General features: G+C 45.0%; 1 protein-coding gene and 1 pseudogene across 3 annotated transcripts in view; one reads left to right on the forward strand and one right to left on the reverse strand.

Moving 5' to 3' along the window:
* LOC136794941 (RWD domain-containing protein 1-like) overlaps positions 1-6777 on the forward strand; it is a 32311-nt pseudogene extending 25534 nt beyond the window's left edge.
* MED20 (mediator complex subunit 20) overlaps positions 1-17339 on the reverse strand; it is a 44922-nt gene that overhangs the window by 19198 nt on the left and 8385 nt on the right. For 2 of the 3 annotated variants that reach the window (XR_010835097.1, XR_010835096.1), the window contains exon 4: positions 16354-16624. Coding sequence is in view for 1 of the 3 variants with exons in the window: in XM_067006216.1 (XP_066862317.1) it covers positions 16409-16624 (216 nt within the window). In the remaining 2 variants the exon portion in view is untranslated. Of the gene's footprint in view, positions 1-14455; positions 16625-17339 lie in introns of those variants that run through there. The other variant, XM_067006216.1, reaches the window with a different exon arrangement.

Here is a 17339-nt window from a genome sequence, read left to right on the forward strand (position 1 = left end):
CCCCGTACGGGTCCCCCGCATCGGCAGGCGGATTCTCAACCACTGCGCCACCAGGGAAGCCCTCCTGTATCATTTTTGCAACTTTTCTATAAGGTTTGAAACATTGTAAAAAAATCCAAAGTCAGAAATAAATTGAGTAGTAACAAAAAAGCTTTCTCCTAGGGTTGTTTTGAGTTTCAAACAATTTACCTACTTAGCTCATGCTGGGCACTTAGAAACACTAATTATTAGTTATTTTGAAAAATGAGTGGGTCGGGGCTTCCCTGGTGGCACAGTGGTTAAGAATCCACCTGCCGATGCAGGGGACACGGGTTTAAGCCCTGGTCCGGGAAGATCCCACATATCCTGAGGCAACTACGCCCGTGCACCACAACTACTGAGCCCGTGTGCCATAACTACTGAAGCCCGCGCACCTAGAGCCTGTGCTCCGCAACAAGAGAAGCCACCGCAATGAGAAGCCCGCGCACCGCAACGAAGAGTAGCCCCCACTCTCCGCAACTAGAGAAAGCTCGCACGCAGCAACGACCCAATGCAGCCAAAAATAAATAAATAAAATAATTTTTTTTTTTTTTTTAAAAAGGGTAGGTCAATTGTAACAAATGAACCACTTTGATGAGGGATGTTGATAATGGGAGGAGGCTATGCATGTGTTGGGGCAGGGAAATCTCTGTACCTTCCCTTCAATTTTACTGTGAACCTAAAACTGCTCTAAAAAAATTAAAGTCTTTAAAAAAAAGTGAATCAATTATTTAAGCAAATTAAAGCATGAATAAATAGTATTTAGTATGTTGCTTGCATAGGCACACATAAAGAGAAGACAGAAAAAAAATCAGCAAGAGTCTGAACAGATTTTGCTTATGGATAGCCACACTGAAATCTGAGTTCCATTTTTTTCATCAATGGGCAATAATCTCTCATTTGCAAACCTGTATGGACTTGTTATATATCGTACAGGTTTGCAGATGAGAGACTGTTGCCCACTGAGGAAAAGTCCAGGGCCTTTTTCTAGCTAAAAAGGTAATTCATTAATCTGTGACACAATTAGGCATTTTATTGATTTGGGGTTGTTTTGTTTTATAAATACAATTTTGCAACAAAAAAATACGAGCATGTAAGAACTGTGATGTAATCTTTGCATGAAATATGGCCCTTATTGGTATCTGTCCCAGGTTCCCCTCTAAGAAGGAACTGAGAAACAGTTAATAACAGAACCATAGGGCTAATTTAAGGATTGGCAAACAAAACTGGTTAGGGTTAAAATAATGTGGAGAAGAGCATGGTGGGGGATCATTTCACAACAGTCAAGCAGAGGTAATACAGAAGCAGACTGCCCACAAAATGCCAAGGTTCAAATCCCATCCCCACCTTATTCTACTTTATAAACTAAAAAGAAAGATTAAATGTATCATTTAGTTACTACTTGACAAAAAAACAGCATTATCCGTACTACAAGATTATCAACTATCAAACAAGTAGCTGTAGAAAGGTCTGAATATAACCTCGGGCAAGTCATTTAATCTCAAGGAGCCTGTATTTCAACACACGTAAAATGGGAACAGTAAAAGTGCTGACCTCATTGGATTGCTGTAAGGAGTAAGTGAGTTACAATCTGCAAAGAGCTTACAACAGTGTCTGGCACAAAAGCACTATACATGGGTAGCTACTATTACTGAGTTTAAAAAGAAATAGGGTCTTCTTAATACTATAGTAATCAGGTATTTTTACTCAAAAATCGAAAATGGGGCAAGAGAGAACACACACAAATATTGTATTGTGTTCTGCTTAGACAGAAGACACGGTCCTTATAGAGAAAATAATTAAATGCTGGAAAACAGTACCTACAAAAGTTGTCACATTATCTCTGAAGATTTACACAAATAGGACACATTTTTATCTACCTGGAATGATTTAAGTGAGATATTGACTGAAGTTGAAGGATAAACTAGAGATCCTTTCAAGGTCTCTTCCCATCCAAAGAATCTACAATTAACCAGAAAAACATTTAATTATGTACAACCTACTTGTTGAATATATAAACTTAAAAGTTTTTGGCTTACGGACTTCTCTGGTGGTGGAGTGGTTGAGAATCTGCCTGCCAGTGCAGGGGACACAGGTTCAATCCCTGGTCCCGGAAGATCCCACATGCCGCGGAGCAACTAAGCTCGTGCACCACAACTACTGAGCCAGCGCTCTAGAGTCCGCGAGCCACGACTACTGAGACTGTGTGCCACAACTACTGAAGCCTACGAGCCCTAGGACCCGCGTGCTGCAACTACTGAGCCTGTGTGCTGCAACTACTGAAGCCCATGCACCTAGAGCCCGTGCTCCGCAACAAGAGAAGCCACCGCAATGAGAAGCCCGCGCACAACAACATAGAGTAGCCCCCGCTCGCCACAACTTGGGAAAGCCCACGGTCAGCAACGAGGACCCAATGCAGTCAAAAAAAAAGTTTTCGGCTTAGCAAATAAGATTGTAGCCAAAATAAAGTAAACTGAGTAGAATTCTACTTGATGAACAAATGGAGATAAAGCTTAAATTTATCACTGGATTCCTTATTGATAAACAGTATTATTTGCACTAAAAGATTATCCATTTTCAGTTTTAGAAATATCAACTGAGGGACTTCCCTGGTGGTGCAGTGGTTAAGACTCCATGCTCCCGGGGCTTCCCTGGTGGCGCAGTGGTTAAGAATCCGCCTGCCAATGCAGGGGACACGGGTTTGAGCCCTGGTACGGAAAGATCCCACATGCCGCGGAACAACTGAGCCTGTGCACCACAGCTACTGAGCCTGCACTCTAGAGCCCGCGTACCGCAACTACTGAAGCCCGCATGCCTAGAGCCCGTGCTCCGCAACAAGAGAAGCCACCGCAACGAGAAGCCCACACACTGCAAGGAAGAGTAGCCCCCACTCACTAAAACTAGAGAAAGCCCGCGTGCAGCAACGAAGACCCAACGCAGCCAAAAGTAAATAAATAAAATAAATAAATTTATATATATATAAAGAAGACTCCACGCTCCCAATGCAGGGGACCCGGCTTCAATCCCTGGTCAGGGAACTAGATCCCACGTGTACACTGCAACTAAGGAGCCCGTGAGCCACAACTAAGGAGCCCACCTGCCGCAACTAAAGACCCAGCCCAACAAAATAAATACATGAATAAATAAATAAATATTTTTTTTAAAAAAAGAAATATCAACTTAGAAATAACCACTCATAACAAGAAGTGGTGATTTAACACACTATGGCAGCATACAGAAACAATAGATAAGACCCAAACAGACTTTCCCTTTGTTTAGCTTATAGTTTATATTTTCTTCTTTATCATTATCAAATAAGTCTAAAATAATTTATGTAAAGGTATCAGGTACAAAACAATTACATTATAAAAATGGCGGACTTCCCTGGTGGTCCAGTGGGTAAGACTCCACGCTAGCAGTGCAGAGGGCCTCCTCGTCTCAATCCCTGGTTGGGGAACTAGATAGCACATGCATGCCACAACTAAGAAGCCTGCATGCGACAACTAAGAGTCTGCATGCTGCAACGAAGACCCGGCGCAGCCAAAATAAATAAATAAATAAATATTTAAATATTTATAAATAAATAAATATGGCAATACCACACACAAAGTACAACCTAAAAGCAATGCCAGACACATCTAGAAGTGAAGGGAACACGCGCACACACCTCACAGAAACAGATGCCTCATACCAAAGTAACTCTTCAGCTTGAAAGTTAACATTTCAGACTAGTCCTCTTGAAACTTAGCAGGAAAAATAGTAATTTTTTAAAATCCTGTTAAACTGCTAAATCAATCTAGTCACCCTGAACACCTCTCAACAGAATCTAGAATCCATGAACATAGCAACTGCATCCAGAAAGATTTAAGATCCTAAATTATTAAAATACATTAATAACCAATGTCTCTGATATCCACTAATCAAAATCTAATCTTTGCTAACTATCACAGATGCTATCAACCATTTGATCTTTGCCGTTTATACAAATACCCACAAAACAGCAGCAATCCAAAATTTACACAACTTTGAAGAAAAAGCATCTTTGTGTAACTGAATGTACACTAACGAAATAACCTCAAATAAGTCTCGAGAACAGTTTGCATTTCTTTCTTAAGTAAATTATATGCTATCTTTGGCACCATCAAATGCAAATAATCATTCACATTCTTAGTTAAATGTAAAAGCTTCAGGATAAAAATCATCAAACCAAAATACTTGGTTAAGAATAACCTAAATTTTGTCCCAAATTTCTCATCTTCCTTTTAATTTCCAAAAGTGTCTTAAAAATCAAAAGCTTCTTCTAGAAAATATTAATCTTTTTTATTCACAACTACAAAACAGGAGAGGCAGTGGAGCTGTCCAAGGCTCCAGCTTGCATTATCTTAGAGATTTTTTCATGATAAAAATTACCCATAAACCCATTATTTAACCTAAAATGTAAGTCCCACTCTAAAATCCTCTGCTATTCTAAACCTCCCTTTCTTTATTCCATTTTTGTTAAATGGGTGAGTTCCCTACTACAGTATAAAGAGTCCCACACAAAGCTAAAGGTAGCTTAGGAACTAGGTGTCCTCACTGCCCCGATTTAAATGTCATCCCCGGCAAACTTCCCTGGTTGGCTATTCGCCTTTCTCTGAAATGATTTCTCAGTATTCTCCAGCCACCAAAAACATTAGGCAGAAATCTGGTTGATCAAACATAACAAAAAGATTTTCATCTTTCTCTATCTCAACAACAGTGTGTTCCCCATTGAAAATGAAAAGGCTGTCGATAAAGCACTGCCTAGTGCTTGTCATTTATCACACTGCTACAACACAACACTGTCACACCAGACAGGCACAACCACTCTGGAAATACAACCCATTTTCCCATTATCACAACACCAGTGAAATGCAGAGCTTCTCAGCACCCAGTTGATGCTTCATCATTCATACAAGAACAAAATCAAATCAAAATGGGTCTCATCTTTTCAAAGTGGACATGAAAAGTCGATTTAAAAAGCCATGAAAGGTGGAAGCAGATTCAAGATTCCCTGAAGAGAGAAAGAGGTTTCTGGAATATCCTACTTTCATGGACAAAAGGACTCACAGTTTCAACACACAGTTCTCTTCTCAACAAAGAATTCCTTTCCTTCACCCCCTACCTCCACTGTCACTTTTTGGTTTTTGCTCCTATCTCTAGGTCTCTTTGCACTCACCATGGTTCCTCCTCTTCTGCACCAAAGGCTCCCTACACTTGATCCTTCACTACAGCGTCTCTGCCCTGATCCACGAAGACTTTCTGGAGCATCTCCCCCAACTGCACACTTAATTCCCACCCCTGTGCAGTCTACCCCAGCTCTACATCCATCAGGCTTCCCCAAGCTGCCCTTAACCCTCTTCTCTTCCCTCACTCCCCATCTCATCCTTAAAATCCTGGGGCCCACCTCTCCCTTGCTCCTCTGCTGGTCCGCTTTACACCCTGTCTCTTAACCTCCCTGTTTGTACCTTGATCTTGCTGAACCTCGTCAGTTAACACAATTCCCCAGTTACCCTGTCCCAGACCGTCATCACTTCTCACACCCTCACCCTCTTCTCCTTTCAGCTTTCTGGTCCCCGAATTGTCCTACAAACGCCCCATCTCTCATCTCTATTTCCTTTCACCCTTCCACTCCCACCGCACTTATTCCTAACTCCACCTGGTTCTAGCCCAGAGTCTCATTCCCCCTCCCTCACTTTCAAGAATTTACACCCACTGCCCACCCACTAACCCATACCTTTCTCAGAACCTCGCAGTTCCCACCCACCGCCGGTCCTAGACCTTCAGCTCATCTCGCTCTGCACTAGTTCACACCCTTGTCACGTCTGGCTCTTAATCACTCTCTCTCCTCTACTCCCAACTACTACCCCAGCTCTGCCCCTCCTTGCCTTACACTTCCAACTCACCCCAGTAACCCTCACCCCACTACCATCCCCTTCAGAGCTTTCCCCTCCAAATCCCTGCTCTCACACCTAAGCCGAGGAGCCGTCTTCCTAGGCTGGGTCTTCCTAACCTCATTCCCGGCCCGGCTTCCTTATCACCCACCCTGGGTTTTGCCTCCTTCCAACCTCCTTGGCTGGCTTTTTCTCACTCCTCTCCCTGCCTTCTAACCCTTTCTCCCCTTAATCCTCCTCGTCTCATTCACGGACCCGTTCCCCCCAACCGTTCCCAAGCCTTCCTTCCCTTCTCCCCTCAAAGCTTTTACCCCAAACCTAGCGATCGCCCACCCCGCCAAAATAAAGGGCCAGCGCCCCCGGACAGCCGGCTCTCGCCTCCCGCCGGCCCTCGCCCCAGGCGCCCCCAGCTAGCCGGCGCCGCGGTCCCGCCCCCTGCCGCCGCTCCTCCCGCCCGTGAGACGCGCGCCGCCTTTGTCGCCCCTCACCCGGTGTGTGAGGTTTTGCTTCTTTAAAGGGGAGGGCCAGTGTGCCGGAGACTCCTGTCCCCGCCTCCGAGTCTCAGAATGGGCTCCCTGGCCGTCGCGCCCTCCCCGGTCCTCGTCCCCCCACCCCCTGGAGCTATCCCCTTTGCTGCCTCCCCACCTCCTCCGTCCCCTCCCCTGACCCCCCTCTATTTACCGCCATCATCAGCACGCGCGAGCTGTCACCAGGGCGCGAGACAACCGAACACGGCCCCGCCCCCTGTCCACCCATTGGCCCACCCGCCGGAGCCCCGCCCCCCGGACCCCGCATTGCGCCAACGGCGCAGCGCTGGGCCCTGACCGGACACCGACATCCCCTCTGAGGGTTCGCGCCGCGGCTGCCAAGTTTAGGGTTAGCCACCGACGCGCGGCCGATTTGAGCCTGCCGTAAGGGGCGGCGGCGTAGAGGGGCGTTGTGAATCGCGGGTCGAAGTTTGGTTGAAGTACAGGAGGGTAAATAAGGAGGTTTCCAGACAAAGAGACTCTTAAAGGTACAGAGTCTTACGCCTGTCCCTCCTCCTTAAAGGGCCAGAGACTCACCCGAGCCCATCTCCGCCCCCTTCTCCCCAGCCCATGAGCCCGCGGAACTGCAAAGGAATTTTACGATAGCTCCCCGCACTCCTTTTGGATGGAGCGTCTTTGACATCATTTCCCAATGCCAAGGGGAAAAGCCTTTCTCATTATCCCGTCTAGGTTTTTGTTTTGTTCTGTTAAAAGACTATTATTTTTCAGTGTACTAAAGATGAAGCTTCCGAACTGTGGGGTTTCCTGAGGTAGCTTTTGCAAAAGTTACTATTGGCTCCCAGGCGAGTGAACACGTGTCTGACTTTTGCCACTGATGACCCAGTCGGAATTCAGCTGTTTTATGGAAATCCCCCTAAGAGTTTCGCTGCTGGAAACTGAAGTTCTGCAGATCGTGTGGATGGAGACCCCAGGGAAATGGAACAGCGGTTATTTCTACAAATCTTCTCAGTCTAAAAAAAGGCTTCCTTCCCGAGCAGCCTCTTGGGTGCATTGCCCTGACATAGCTTGGGATGGGGGGGCTTCCTCCAAATAAGACCAACAGTTACATCACCCAACGCAAGGCTAATAAAACAGGTAAAGGCTTACGTTTAAGTACAAGGGCAAGGAAAATAAATAAAGATATGTGTTACCACCTACACGGGCTCAAAGGTACACACCTGTAAATATGAAATAGAGAAGCAACAAAAGCCAAAGAACAACAAATAAAATAAGAAGGGGGAAAGAGCACGTGCATGTGTAAGCAAGAATCTACAATGCCCGGAGCCAAACCTGTGAAAGAAAACACTTCCAGAGGTAGCTAACTTAGGCTTTTAAGAGTTTTGATGAAAGGAGAAGACCTAGTGGTTGACTGACTGATTTGGTGAGGATGTGCCATGTGGTTCAAGAGCTCAGAGTTAGACCTAAAATTCAGCATTCCCTTTGCTGTCTAACACCTTTAACATAATTTTCTTTAAGGAATTCTTATCTTACATTATAACTCATCTATCTTCTCCTCTTACTCCCCAGCCCCTCGAGAAAATTCTTGGAGAATAAAGGAAGACTGGATCTTCTTCAATGTTATTTCCCTAACAAAGTACGTGACACCATTATAGGTGCTTTTTTTTTTTTTTTTTTCTGTATGCGGGCCTCTCACTGCTGTGGCCTCTCCCGTTGCGGAGCACAGGCTCCGGACGCGCAGGCTCAGCGGCCATGGCTCACGGGCTTAGTGGCTCCGCGGCATGTGGGATCTTCCCGGACCAGGGCACGAACCCGTGACCCCTGCATCGGCAGGCGGATTCTCAACCACTGCGCCACCAGGGAAGCCCTATAGGTGCTTTTTTGAGTTAAGTATTTTGGATCCACTTAAGACTTCTGAAGGAAGGGGTGCTCTCAAAATAGCAATGGGGGCGATGATTCTCAGTGCTGTGAGTATTTATTAGACCAGTAGTTCTCAAAGTGTGGCCTGCGGAGCCCTGGTGGCTACAGACTTTTTTCAGGAGGCTCCCTGAAATCAAAACTATTTTCATAGTAATAAGATATTACTTTCCTTTGTCACTGTGATGACAATTGCACTAATGATACAAAAGTCACAATGGGTAAAACTGCTGCTGCCTTAACACAAATCAAGCCAATGGCACTAAACTGTACTAGCAGTCAAGGTATTCTTCACTGCCAGCCATTCACAGGAAAAAAATAATATCTGTGTCACTTTAAGGAAGTCCCTGATGAAGCACTAAAATAAAAACTATTTGTTTTATGTAAGAGCAAATTTTTTCAATAATACTCCTCTATGTGATTAAGTGGATGTAGGCATAAAGCACTTTTGTTCCTTACAATGTTTTTCTCGAGGAAAAGAACTTGTGCAATTTCTCTGAATTTTGAGCTGAAGTAGCAATTCATGCAATACCACTTTTACTTGGAAGAACAGCTAACAGATAAACTAGTCATTCAGCCTTGGGTATCTGAAAGATATTTTCTCAAAAATAAACAAATTGAGCCTGACAGCATTGATCAAACTCAAGCTCTCAGGCAAAACTTAGAATTTTTGAAAACATATCTGCTACTGTTTGCTTAATAGCTTCCCAAGACTCTTCTGATGAAAGTGGTGGTGATATTAACAAATATGATTTTCTGATATTGCAAAATGAAATGTGTCAACATTTTAAAGATCTGCAGTATTTCCCAGATGACCAATGCATGATGCTACAAAATTGTGTATGGGTAAAAGATCCCCTCAAAGTGCAAAATAAACCAATGAACGTTAATATAATAGAGTACAAAAAGTTCACTGATAGAATTTGAGGTTCCACATTGCAACTAACCTTTAGCAGAGCTGTGATGTAGTATCAAAAAACACCCACAATTATCGGAAGACAGTATCACTATACTTCTCCCTTTTTCCAACTCACACACACACATTGTGTGAGGTTGGATTTTCTTCATATTCTTCAACCAAACAACAAATTTCAACACACTGACTGCAGAAGCAGATATTAGAATCAACTGTCTTCTATTATGTCAGACATTCAAGAGATTTGCAAAAATATAAAACAATGCCACTCTTCTAAATTTTTTTCTTGAAAAAGTTATTTTTCATTAAAATATTTTCCTTATGTTAACATGTGATGTGTTTATTGTTACTTTTAAGTGAATTAATACTTTCATTTTTCATTATAAATAAGTTTTAATAAGGTAAGTACCAATAGATATAACCTACATAAACAAAAGCTCTTTGGGGTACTCAGTAATTTTTAAGAGCATCAAAGAATCCTGATATTTGAGAATTGTGTATCAGATGGAAGCAGAAAGAATAAGAAGGCTATTTTAGATAATTCAAATATGAAAAGGCTGTGCAAGATAGCTAACAAAAAGGTTTTATTGTAGCTTCAGAGTTAAGAGCTTAGGTGGTTCATCAATGAGGAATGGAAAATAGAATCAGGAAAACTGAACTTTCTTTAGACACAACTTTCTTCAGTCACCGTATACACTAGCACCTAAAAAGCAGTTCAGTAGCAGGCACAACTAAGGCTTGGGAGTTGAGGGGAAACAGGGATGGATGTGTTACACATAGAAAATATAGTCATTTCTATGCCACTTTTTTTTTTTTAAAAGCTCAGCTTCTTTTCCTTTAGGTTGTAAGAGAACAAGTAAAATCCCAACACTATGAGTAAATATTAAAAATATATTTCCATGCTCTAGAAATGGTCCCTACAACGTGCTCACTGATCTCACTGATTACAAAAATACACCTGTATGATAGATACTTTCTCTGGACTCTCTCTCCACATTGCTTGTTCTATATTACAACTATTTCCTTTGCACTGGAGGAGAATTTTTTTTTTAATTTATTTATTTTTGGCTGCGTTGGGTCTTCGTTTCTGTGCGAGGGCTTTCTCTAGTTGTGGCAAGCAGGGGCCACTCTTCATCGTGGTGCACGGGCCTCTCACTATTGTGGCCTCTCTTGTTGCGGAGCACAGGCTCCAGATGCGCAGGCTCAGTAATTGTGGCTCACGGGCCTAGTTGCTCCGCGGCGTGTGGGATCTTCCCAGACCAGGGCGCAAACCCGCATCCCCTGCATTGGCAGACAGACTCCCAACCACTGCGCCACCAGGGAAGCCCTGGAGGAGAATTTTAACCTGCTACCAAGCAGTAATAACCCTATAGCTTTTCATCTCAAACATCCTAACTATACACAATACCTTTAGCACCATTAAAAAGATGCAAGAGCAGAGACAGCATCACCTTGCCTCCAAAGCACTCTTTACATCTATTCTCCCTTGAGCCTCTCAACAAGCCTATGAAATACGGAAAGAGGGCATCATTACTCCCACTACACAGATGAGATCCAGAAAGGCCAACGTGACTGAAGTTACCTGGCAAGTTAGGGACAGTACTATGGCTAACACCCAGACATCTGTCTCCTAAAGCAGTGTTCTCTTCCATGTAGTAGGCTGTCTTGGAACACCTGTCACCTCCACATTCCTAGCCTTGCCTTTCCCACACAACAGATGTCCAATATTGACTTCTGCCTTTGGGACAATCTAGGATATACAAATGTGGTCCCTAAATTCTTCTTTAAAGCCTCCAAAGAAAACTCAGTAGAATTCAGATTAACCTTAAAAGCAGGTCTATGCCATCTGATGGGGCAGGGATATGTTGCGGAATAAAACAGAGACTACAAGAGAATTAGGAATCTTTTCCCCGAGAGTTCCAAGAATCTTTTTTTTTAACTTGCTAATTTCATCACAGCGGCAAGGAACTATTTCTCTGCCTCATCAATCACACCATCCTGAAAAATGAAAATACGCTCATTGAGCAAAATGCCATTACAACAGGATAATTTTCAGATCCCACGGAGTGTGTCATAATGGAAGAGTACCTTCTGGGGCCACAAAGAGTACTATAAAGATTGCTTCACACATATTTGCTCCTACTCATTTCTGAGAGGTTGTGTGTATGTATATGTAGTGACAAGATGAGAAGCAGGAACCTATAGGTAAGAAAAGAGCAGGAATACAGTCCAGCTTCCCAGAAACTGACTGAAAGGGCTTTAGACCTATAAAATGAAGGAGGGAAATCCCTAGATGGGACCCGAGGTGAGGGTTCAAAAGTCAGTGGAAGGGGCTTCCCTGGTGGCGCAGTGGTTGAGAGTCCGCCTGCCAATGCAGAGGACACGGGTTCGTGCCCCGGTCCGGGAGGATCCCACGTGCCGCGGAGCGGCTGGGCCCGTGAGCCATGGCCGCTGAGCCTGCGCGTCCGGAGCCCGTGCTCCGCAACGGGAGAGGCCACAACAGGGAGAGGCCCGTGTACAAAAAAAAAAAAAAAAAGTCAGTGGAAGTTCTCGCCTGCAGTAAGTCAGCTGGATGTATGTCACACCTGCTTTATCTTTGTCTTCCTGCTCTTTCCCTTCAAGATGTACTCCCTTTAGAGATTCTTTTTTTTGGACCACGGATCTTTGAAATACTCTAATGAAACCTATAAATCCTATTCCCAGAAAACTGCACGTATACACAAAGCCGTGGCCACTTTCAAGGCATCTTAGGCCTCCTGAGGCTCCTCTCAGGGGTTGAGAACCCACAGTGCATTTAAGAGTCATGCCTTGGGCTTCCCTCCCTGGTGGAGCAGTGGTTGAGAGTCCGCCTGCCGATGCAGGGGACACAGGTTCGTGCCCCGGTCCGGGAAGATTCCACATGCGCGGAACGGCTGGGCCCGTGAGCCGCGGCCGCTGAGCCTGCGCGTCCGGAGCCTGTGCTCCGTAACGGGAGAAAAGAGTCACGGCTTGCTCATACTCTAGCCCCAACTAATGGTCTACTCCCTCATTAAGTACCACACAGTCTCCACAACCTGCAAGGGAAAGGACAGGTATGCTTTGCTTTGCTCTTTGTCTCAGAGGTAATGACAAAAATGAAATACACAGGGAACAGATTTCCCTGGATGAGGCCAAGTTAATGCTGCATGATCTCTGGGAGGGATGGTGTAAAGATGTGAATACTGAATGATGGTCAAACTGTGTGACCTCAAGGGTCCCTTCTAACGCAAAAGACTGATTTTGGAATGCTCTACACAATGGCAGAGTTCTCACCTTGGGGGAATATCCCCCCCACGAGTGACTGTTTGAAGGCCAAAGACACCAACCCCCCAGGAGAGGACCAAACTTGTAACCCAGCCAGTCTCAGCCATTCCGCACAGCAACTGTGACCGGGGACTGCAGCCCTAGGCTCCCAGACAGCAGCAGATACGGAGAGGGAGGCTGTGGCGAGGGGGAAGGCCACACATCAGTCCTGCCTGGCTCTAAATCCACTGTGAATGTCCTCAAAATGTTCAGCCTAGAGCCCTTCCCGTATTTTAAGTCTCAACTTTTGACAGCTGGAGGACACGCTTCTAACTGCTCCCCTCACCCTCCCTCCAGGATTCAGAGAGAAAACTTTTCACTCATCCTGAAGCCTGAGGAATGAACACTGGACACAGTGAGTTGGGGGCAGAACTGGTGGTGGGGAGGAGTGGCCAGTCCCTAGGTATTGCCTGAGTGGAGCAGTGACACCAATACACAGTGCGGGACATGTGACGATTTGGTACTCAAGATCTGAGGAAAGCAAGCTGGAGGCAGCATGGAAACAGGTACAGAGAATCAGAACAGCACAGGAGGAAAGAGCAGGAACTATCAATGGATACACGAAGTGGACGAAACTTAGTGTTTCCCCAAATTCTAGCATCCTCCTTCCTCCTCCAGATTTTGCCTTTTGCAGGTATCGCCTTCACTATAACTTAACAGTTCCCTTTAAGTGGACTCTTCTTAAAAAACTTATTTACCCTCATCCTAAGACATAAAGTGCCACTTACACTTTTCTCTAATGTACATTAGAATAAGGCATAAGTACTAAAATAAAAATGTATTCCACATTCCACCTAAAATCACCTGGCACCACACAGAGGTCCAGGTGCCACCCTTTGTCACATGCTGGGAGCCATGAGTCCTGAGTCTGAAGTTTGGTCCTGACTCCAGCCTCACCTCTCAGTATGACCCACCTGGGAGCCACCACCTCCCCATCTTACAGTGAAGGAGAACCAGGTAAACTCTAAAGCTGCCCTGCATGGTTCTGACAGTCAAGGTTGGCAGATTTCTATGTGACTCTGATAAAGGTACCCACCAAGGTGACATGTTAGCAGAATCCCAGAAATGTCCTGGTTTCTGCTCTTTCAGGGTAGCTACAGACGGGGAGAAGGGGAAAGCATCCTGAAGCTAAGGAAGGAGTGAAAGGAAGAGTCTAGTGTAAAAGGAGGAATGTCAGATTTGAACCCAAAATACAGCATCTGCATTTACTAGCTGAGTTTAAGTTTTCTTCATTTTTAAAATGAGGATAACCATGCCTCTTTTCCCTTCATACAAATGCTCCTCAACTTTCATTCAACCTGAACTTTCAAAAACTATACACCAACAATCCTAAACTACTCTTGAAAGCCCCATTCAGAATTACACACAAAAGTTGGATGACATTTGGGCCCTTCCCACTAGTTACCAGTTCAGTTTTGGCAACTTTGCTAGTGGAGTTGAATTTGTTAAATTAAAAAATGTATTGCATTACCCGCCTTTTTTAGTAATAAGCTTTCTTTAACTGACGCAAAGGACAAAGATGGACAAAAAGTGGCAATTCTTAAAGCTTGATCTGCTTTTTACTGGACTTAAATCTTGGTCAAATGTGTGCTCAAAATAAAGGAAAAGAACAAAAGTGAAGAATGATGGAAATTTATGAGTCAAGATTATGTCTAAAAGGCGTAGATAGTTAGGGAGTTTATAGTACTTTTTTAGTTTTTAAGGAACCCCTCCTTATAATACATAAGTCTGGAGTTATATTTACCACATTCAATTTCTATATATTTTCGGAAACACATTATGTTCAAAATGCTATCTCATCTCATAGAAGATTTGAGGCAGCCTACAGAAAAATACAAAAAGATAAATCTAGACAAAAGCAAACATAAATCAGAAGGCCAAAAACATTAAAAAATCTCTACATTTTATTATGTGGAAATAATATCTAAAACATACCTCCATTTAAAAAAGTAAAAACAAAGCAAAGAAACAAACAAGAAGCTGAGGGAGGTGAGAACAAGAAACACAGATGACAGGTCCTACAGTTAGAAAGTTGAATTGAGCTTCCTGCCAGCCAAAGCTAAAAGGGAAACATGACCACTGCATGATTCTTGTTACAGAGGCTTTAGATCTGAGCACTTAGATCTGAAAACAATTTCTCTTTAGGTGCCTTCAATGAGGGACAGTATCCTTGAGGACAATACTGCAGTATGTACATTAATACATTTCCAAAGACCATCTCTGTGCATCTCAATGCTAGCTAGACTGAACATTTCTGCAGCAGGTGTGGGGTAGGCAGACAATGTAGGTCAAATGAGCAGCTTGGAGGCTCAAATGAGATGAGGAGAAAGAGCTCAGGAAACCATGAAGCACAGTGTGAGTACGAGGTCAACTGTCTAACCCTAAGCTCTGGGCGCATGAGAAATGGAGAGGTCTTGATGCTGAGACTTAGGCAAGGGGTGTGGAAGTGACTTCCCGTGTAACTAATCCAGCTAAAGTGGCTCTGGCATCAGCCCTATCACAATCCAACTCATAAACGAATGGCTTGCTTACAGGGGTACTCTCTGCAAAGTAACAGCCAAGAACATTCCTGGGCACATCCATTGAGCTCCGTGTAGCAGAGGCTACTAACTGGGTCCCCACATCCATTTTCTCCTTCATCTTTTAGTCACAGAACCCCCAGTGTTTGAACTGGGTACATGACCACCCAAATAAGAGGCTCTAAGTCCCAGAGTTCCTTTCAGCAAGATGTGGCCAGAGTGATTTAAGCAACTCCAGGTCACATCCTTTAAAAAAGAAACTGCTGGGCTTCCCTGGTGGCACAGTGGTTGAGAGTCTGCCTGCCGATGCAGGGGATATGGGTTCGTGCCCCGGTCTGGGAGGGTCCCGCGTGCTGCGGAGCAGTTGGGCCCGTGAGCCGTGGCCGCTGAGCCTGCGCGTCCAGGGCCTGTGCTCCGCGGCAGGAGAGGCCACAACAGTGAGAGGCCCGTGTACCGCCAAAAAAAAAAAAAAAAGAAACTGCTTTCTCTCTCTCTTTCCTCAGTGGAACAGTGGAATGTGGATATGGAGCCGATGTCTACTTTGACTCACCCAAGGACAACACCCTAGGGGTGGCTGAACAAGACAGAAGGAAACCAAGTTCCAGATGACCCTGTGGAGTTCAATCTGCCCTGGACCATTCGATTACCTCTGTACTATTAGAAAAGAGAAAAATAAACTTCTAAAAGCCACTGTACTTTAGGTTCTCCTTGTTATAGCACCTTAGCCTGTGCCTTAATATAATTCACAACAGAATGGAAAGATGTCCAGAGGAAGACTTCAAAGGACTCAGGCAACACCCTAGAAAAGTGAACTCACAATTCACTTCAGCAAACAGGTCAGAAAATGATAGCCATCAAATAAGCTGTGCCTCTTACTCCCTTTCTAGGAGGGGCCCAGCCACATCCTTTGAGCAGAGGGAGAGGCCTTTATTACAGCCCACCCCAAACACAACCTGCAGCCTGTCCACTGTGGGCCTGGACCAAATCCCCAGTAGTTAGCAATACAGACTGCCTTCCCCACCCTCACTAGGCAGGGACACCCTCATCCTATCTTTTCCCCTAAAGCAGGAAAGCTCCAAACTTCTCCACTCTTCATAATTACTATTCTTGAGGACAGGCCAAGTTCAGCTGAAACAGCTGTGTGAGAGTCAGGGGAAGGGAGTCCAGAGCCCCAGAACAAAAGCCACAGCTGGGAACTAGAGAGGGCGGAAAACCTTCCCTTCTGCCCTGGGTTTCTGGGGTCCAGAGGCCTGAGGGTGCAGCACCTGCTTCTCCTGTGGAGTCCCCCTGGCGACAGCTCAGCCGGGCAGCTTCCAGTCACTAACGAATCCCCGCCACGGGCACCTGCTGCTGCTTGCGGATCTTGTTGAAGAGTTCCATGTACTGGACCATGGTGTCTGCTGGGCTGTAGACGGCATCATGCCTGTTCCCAAACACAGCGGGAGCCCCTGGGGTGTGGCTGCCTAGAAAGCTCTGCAGGAACTCAAGCAGCAGGCTCCAGCAGTCGCTAGCTACCACACAGGGGCCATATTCCACCTGGGGACCAGAAGGACAGAGATGGAGGGTAAGCGAGGGCCGGGACAGGTCATCTGCTTCTCGTGAGCCTCTTGCCCCGTGCCCCTCTTCCCCAACCCTGAGGCAAAGACACACACACACCTTCTAGCACAGTGCTGCCCCACAGGAAATATCCAACCCAAACACCAGGGATTCGACACACCCAGCATAGTTCCCTTTAGGCTCAGATAGTCTCATCTTGGGGTTATCAACCCACAGTCCTACTCACAAGACCCAGAAGCAGATTTAGGACCCTTTGAATTATCTCAGAACTATATAGGCCCAGCTATGCTGGATGCAGACTCATGGAGAGCTCAGGAATATTCTGAGAGAGAAAATGAAGAGCAGGAGACAGAGTGAGTGTGTGTGAGTGTGTGTGTGTGTGTGTGTGTGTGTGTGTGTGTGTGTGTGTGTGTGTGTGTGTGTGTGTGTGTGTGTTGGGGGGATCAGTAGAGGGTAAAGTAGACACATGCACTTATAAGTCACTTGAAGACTAAACATTACTCCCTAAGTAGATAAAACCTGGGCTCTGACCCTAAGAAATAATTTCCCAACCCATGTGACAGGGGCCAAAGGATACACATCTTAGGCTTTCTCAGTTTCCTCTCCTAATTTTTCACTGGAGAGATGGCAGGGGAAATTACTGGTAACTATAAGGAGAAACAAGTAAAGAAACAGCCAGGGTGTGTTTGTACTA

The sequence above is a fragment of the Kogia breviceps genome, chromosome 10, assembly GCF_026419965.1.
Source record: "Kogia breviceps isolate mKogBre1 chromosome 10, mKogBre1 haplotype 1, whole genome shotgun sequence".
Classification (NCBI taxonomy): Eukaryota; Metazoa; Chordata; class Mammalia; order Artiodactyla; family Physeteridae; genus Kogia; species Kogia breviceps.